The sequence below is a fragment of the Anolis carolinensis genome, chromosome 1 (assembly GCF_035594765.1).
Source record: "Anolis carolinensis isolate JA03-04 chromosome 1, rAnoCar3.1.pri, whole genome shotgun sequence".
Lineage (NCBI taxonomy): Eukaryota > Metazoa > Chordata > Lepidosauria > Squamata > Dactyloidae > Anolis > Anolis carolinensis.
Genome location: NC_085841.1, coordinates 71,265,533 through 71,271,532, shown reverse-complemented (window position 1 = coordinate 71,271,532; position 6,000 = coordinate 71,265,533). Strand labels below are relative to the sequence as shown.

Sequence of the window (6,000 nt, the reverse complement as noted above, 5' to 3'; positions counted from 1 at the left end):
TGTTCTCAGTTAGTGTTGTTGAAGGATGCTGCTTCAGACCCCTCTGCTTTTTCATCCTTGAAAAGACATAAAAACTTCAACACCCTTTGCTTACATACCACTACAGAGGCACAGACTCAACTGAATAAAGTCAAAACTGTATGCCTGGGTCCCCCCCCCCCCCCCCATCTGCTCCACTTTGCTTTCCAGGTTCTTCTGTGCTGTGCAATTAAATAATTCTAATTTCTTTTGGGACAGACTATGTACTGTACTGTATACATCTTATACATATAAGCTAAAATACTTTTATATTTTATTTATACAACAAAATAGAAATAGTAGTACAATGCAATGTGGAACCACATGCTGTTGGTGCCTGGTCTCACTCTTTCAATCAGATATTGGATGGCATGTCAAAAGAGGAAACCTTCAAATAGAGGACTATCTTCTGTAAAACAAGATATATGGTCATTTATGGTTCAGTTACCTCTTCTTTGAACTCTGGCTCTGGCTACTGTACTTTAGACCAGTGCTTCTTAAGATATCTTGAATGGGGGATCAGCAGAGTTTTCTTTTGAATGTTCCAGGGACCAGTAGTATCTCTGTGTATACAGAGTGAAAACATTTCTTTCTTCTTGGAAATCTGTTGCACTCAAGCATCCAATAATTCATGGAGCAACACCAATAGACTACCAGTTTAAATAGTACCGCTCTTGTTTCAACCTCTCTCATCCTACCAACATGCTTTGCACACACAACTATTTAAAATGGGTCCTGGCATGTATTCTGAACTGTGTAGGTATATTCAAAGTAATCCACAACATATGCAAGTGTTTACATTTTTATTCTGAAATTCAGAATATTAAACAGCATTTCTCTGTGTGTAAGGATTCGTGTCTAGCTCTGGGCAGGATATTTTCAGGCATATACTTCGCTGGATTGTGTTTTCTCTGTTGTGTTTCCTTCATCCAGAGCAGTCTCAAGAAACAGGATTGCCTTCTGGTTCTTTTTACAACCAACAATAAGGAACACGATAGGGTTGCTAGCACTGTCGACAGAGTCTAGTAAGAGAGAAATCTTGCCTAGCACATACCTATCTACATTATAATCCCAAGAGGAAGTGATTTGAGTAATTCTAACTGGGGCATTAATGATAAGACATATAAGAACCAAACCCACAATGGAAACATCCAGTCTTGATACAGGAGTTTGCATTCTGATCCAAAGGGCAAAAGTGCAGATGATCATGCTGGGAAGGAAAATGATCAACTCAATGATTATTTCAATTGCATTGGCAGCTCTGCAGTTGTTAAGAAGTGTGTTGACGCTGACATCGAATCTTGGATAACAGCCGTAATAGGTCACAAATGATACTACACAGGACAAACCCCATAAACTAATACTTATAATGACAGAGAAATTGTTGGGCCGGTAGTGATTATACCAAAATGGCCACTTAAGAAAGATGTACCGTTCTACAGAGATCGTTGCCTTAAAAAAGAAGGTGGTATCAAATGCACATACATGCAGAATTTGCAATATCCGTCGAACCTTTAAGCTGGGATTTAGGGGTGTAAAATATGCAATAATAATGGTAACATTTAAGAAGATTATGATAAGATCAGCAATGGCCATATTAAGAAAATATAGAGTTAATTTAGTCTTTTTGATTTTACAGCAGTAAAGCCATATAATGAGTAAATTTAGTAACAGCCCGAAGAGGCAGACTGGAGAAGATGTGAACAGTATCCTTGTTTGTAAGCTACGTGGAACATCAACAGGTTTGCCTGGTTTCCTTTCATCCTGAAGAGAAGAAACTTCTGTCGCTATGGTGCTGTTCATATGTTCCATAATCTTTGTCAACCTGCCAAAATCAAACATACTTTTTGTTATTGTGATATTAACATGTTTTAAGAGGAGGTTGAAACTTTCTAGAGGAGCATGTGTTTTGTGGTATAATATTCACAAAGATGGGAAAGAGTCTGTTTTTAATTTTTGTACATTATATTAGTTATATGTGTTTTAACTTCCGTCATCTTAAGTTCCAGACTTTAGAAACAGAGAGATATAAATGCAACAGCAGCACAATTACAAAAAGTGGAACTTCTTGGAAAGTGCCACATTAACTAGATTCTTGGATAGAATTGGAATCATTGATGGTCCGAAATTTCAACTGGTAACAACTGCTAGACCAGGCATCAGCAAACTTCGGCCCACCAAGTGTTTTGTACTTCAACTCTCACCATTCCAAACAGCCAGTCAGCTGTTAGGAATTGTGGGAGTTGAAGTCCAAAACACCTGGAGAGCCTAAGTTTGCCCATGCCTATGCTAGACTGTGAAACTGATAATAAACCCTGAATTATTTGGTGTTTTGTTCAGTATTCCTTCAAATTTGGTGCCCTCTTTTCCCTATGAAGTGCCGTTGGCTGAGAAGAAAAATCATTCAGATGGACAGAATTAGGGCTGGTGGTGAATGAACTTCTCTGCTTCTGTATCACTTTGTCTTTCTTTCTCTTTCTGCTGCCAATTACTTTCTCTGATGTATCACCATTTATGTGTACAATATTTCAAATTTGCACATATAATCCAAACCAATAGATTCAAATTACAAGAAAGAAGATTCTGGCTCAATATGATGAAGACACCTGATGGTTCATAATATCATAGAGTTGGAAGAGATCACAAGGGCCATCCCGCCCAACTCCCTGCCATGCTGGAAAATAGAATTCTTGACAGATGGCCATTCAGCCTCTGGTTTAAAAATCTCCATAGAATGAGACTCCACCACACCTCCAGGCAGCATAAACAGCTTTTACTGTTAGGTAGTTCTTCCTAATGTTTACGTAGAATCGCTTTTCTTGTAGTTAGCACCATTTAATATTGAAATGGGCTGAAATGGAGGGGAGTTCTAAAATACAACTGGAAAATCTTCAGCTAACGATTCTTTAAGTGTGGATCCCTTCATCCTCAGAGGATTAGACTAGATGACCCTTGTGATATTTGACAACTCTACAGTTCTTTAAATTTATTACTCTTTAATTTTCACCCAGGACACTTGTCTCACCTTTTTAACATGATATTAACATACAAAAAGTTTATTGTATATAAAACAACCCTAAGGGAAAACTACATACATAAACACTTCACAAAGAACACTACACACAACACAACACTACACACTGCTGGGATAGATCATATGTCTTTCTCTCCTTTCATCACAAATTACAATTGATATATATTTGAACTCCCATTATATTTTATTTTTGGTTGCACTTCTACTAACCACATATTTCGATTATCTGTCTGTTTGTCCGTCCATCCATCTACCCGCACATCCATCTATCATATATCCAAAGTTGTGATATACCCCCATCTTGTCTTCACAAAAGTAATAAGCATGTCCCAATACTTCTTTCTATCAACCAAGTATTTCTCCTTGACCACAATGTCAATCTATCCATTTGAGCCAGTTCCTACAATTTCACCAAGCAATCGTTTTTGTTAGTAAAGTTGGGTCTCTCCATCTTTGAGCATATAATATTTTCACAGTTGTATGACCCATGTCTTATTCAGTGCTCCCAGATACTCCTTTAATGACTATGCCCCCCCAAACAGGTACTGGCTTCACCTCTTCATTTTTTATACTGAGACATCTATGCTGAGAATTATGCTTACAAAAATCTTATTAAAACCAAGTGTTAAAAAATTGGGTAGTAAACCAAATCTCTTTCACATTAGAGGCATGGGTTTTAGAAAAGAGGACTGAAAAGTCATGTAAATCACACACATACATGCTACAAAATGCTAACTTGGTAATATATTTCTTAATGTTTCAGGATGGTCTAGAGAGTTATAACTTATATGTAAAAGAAACCATATTTATTTTCCTCTATAAAACATCTGATGATATGCAGGCTCTACCTACCTACCTACCTACCTACCTACCTACCTATCTCTCTATCTCTTTCTCTAGACAAAAAGAAAATTCAGTACTGTTCCATTATTTGGGCAGACTCCAAAAGGGGGCCTAGACAGAAAAGGATAGAGAAGGATTTTAGAGAAAGGGGGGGTCAAAGGAGGAAAATCGTTCTCTCTCCCCCCGCCCCTTCACCTGTCATAAACAACGGTTGTTTTGAATACAGCTACATGAGTTGGGGGAATAACAGGAAAACAAGGAAATGATTTAACTCCTTAACCCCCACCCCAGCTCCTCATAAAATGAACTATCCTTCTCTGTCTAGGGCCCCTTTTGGCCTCCGCCCAGATAACAGTACCGAAAATTCCCTGGACTCCAGTAAATGCTTCAATATGTGCAGTTAAGATATAGTTATTAACAAAAGAATTTGAAATTAATTCTGTTTGTACTTGGAGTCTGTTTTTGCTTCTAGTACTAAAATTATCTGTCAGGTCACCAAGAAGTCCCTAAAACAGAAACATTATGATGTGATTAACAAAATTGGAGTTGTTTTCTTTTTTAGAAATCAAACTGCAATATAGAAAAGTCAATACTAACATTGTCACAGTCTAATTTTTAGTATCCTGTGATCACACTTTGCTCTTCATTGGAATACAGTTCTATAAAGATGCAAGCAACTTCACTAATATGATTCCTATGTAACAAGTGGAATCTTATGACCTCATGGCAATTGTTAGCTGTTGCCTGGTTAAGTTCTCAATGGAATTGCTTTGGATCAACTCAAGTTCTGTTCCTATAGAGATATATAGTGTATGCTTGCTTTAGTTCTTTTGGTACATTTTGATGTCAGTCATAGTAACTTTTTGGACAACTTGAATGGAATGACTGGAAGGCAAAATTCCATACTATGAGCAATGGAGTTCCACTTTTTTTTGGTAGGGAATTGCCAGAAAGTTATCAGGTACTACACCTTTTATATGTGGGGACATTTGTTCATGATTTTGGCAGCTTCTATCTTTTCTCTAATTGTTTCAGACAGCTTCTTGAAATGGGCAAGGTCATCCTAGAAATTTGCACCATGATGCCATCAATATATAGACGTCACCATACACCCTATTTCTTCTTTCCTCCTCCAGATAGAAGGAATAATGGTGATCCCTAATGAATGCTCAGACATGATCAGTAATTTTGGAGCGGAAAAGTATTGGCCAGGAATCCTCCTCACCCCGCTGCATCATTATTGGACAATGAAGAATTAATCACAGAGAAAACAAGACTACCAGTTTATAGCAGGAATACATACCCCCACAACCAGGGCCACAGCCAGAAAAAAATGGGGGGAGAGGTTGAAACATTTTTTAAGCTATTCATGAAGAGTTAGGTCCATAACACACAACAATTTAAATTATATGATTCATTCTATATTTTATATAGAGTTAATTAAATCAAATTTCTATTTTAGTTACAAAGTGGGGGACATAGAAAGAGCCTCCTCAAAGAATAATAAAGTTATTATTATTATTATTATTATTATTATTATTATTATTATTATTATTATTATTAAGACTGAGTGAATCCAGTTGGGCGTCCCCTGGGCAACGTTTCTTGTAAACGGCTAATCTTTCCAACCCAAAAGCATTGCTTCTAAACTTTTAACATTTTATGCAATGCTTTTGACACAAAATAAACAATAGTTACAAAGTTTCAAGTCTTGAAAACGGAAAGAATACCACAACGTCTGTTGGTAACACTTGATAACTGTGTCAATACACTTTGACAGAAATCAGGCTCCATCGATAAACTTCGGTGGTCACTCAAGAGTGCAAGTCCGGTCAGTCTTTGTTGCCCCATTGTGCTTCTTATGTATGTTTTCCAACGTTTAAGAATTGAAAATGACCTCTCATTTGTAGCTGTTGTTGCCACCTGTTTATTCGTGTTTCACCCAGACACCACACAGTTCAACAATAATAGTTTATTAAGAAAAAAAGTATATAAAAAGTAAATGCTGCAAAATAGTGCAATCAATTCTCTAAAAGTCATTTAATATAAGCAAACTAAGCATGCAGGTAAGTACAATCCAAGGCCAGATTGTAAAAGCAATATCC

The 6,000-nt window shown here is 37.0% G+C and overlaps 1 protein-coding gene across 1 annotated transcript; it reads right to left on the bottom strand.

The window, feature by feature from the left end:
* Positions 1 to 806: 806 nt before the first annotated feature.
* Positions 807 to 4,620, bottom strand: LOC134297860 (proto-oncogene Mas-like). The gene is made up of 2 exons (XM_062976645.1): positions 4,493 to 4,620; positions 807 to 1,843 (listed from the first exon to the last, which is right to left on the bottom strand). Coding segments are annotated over exons 1-2 (948 nt in total). The 5' UTR covers positions 4,495 to 4,620; the 3' UTR covers positions 807 to 897.
* Between the last annotated feature and the right edge of the window lie 1,380 nt (positions 4,621 to 6,000).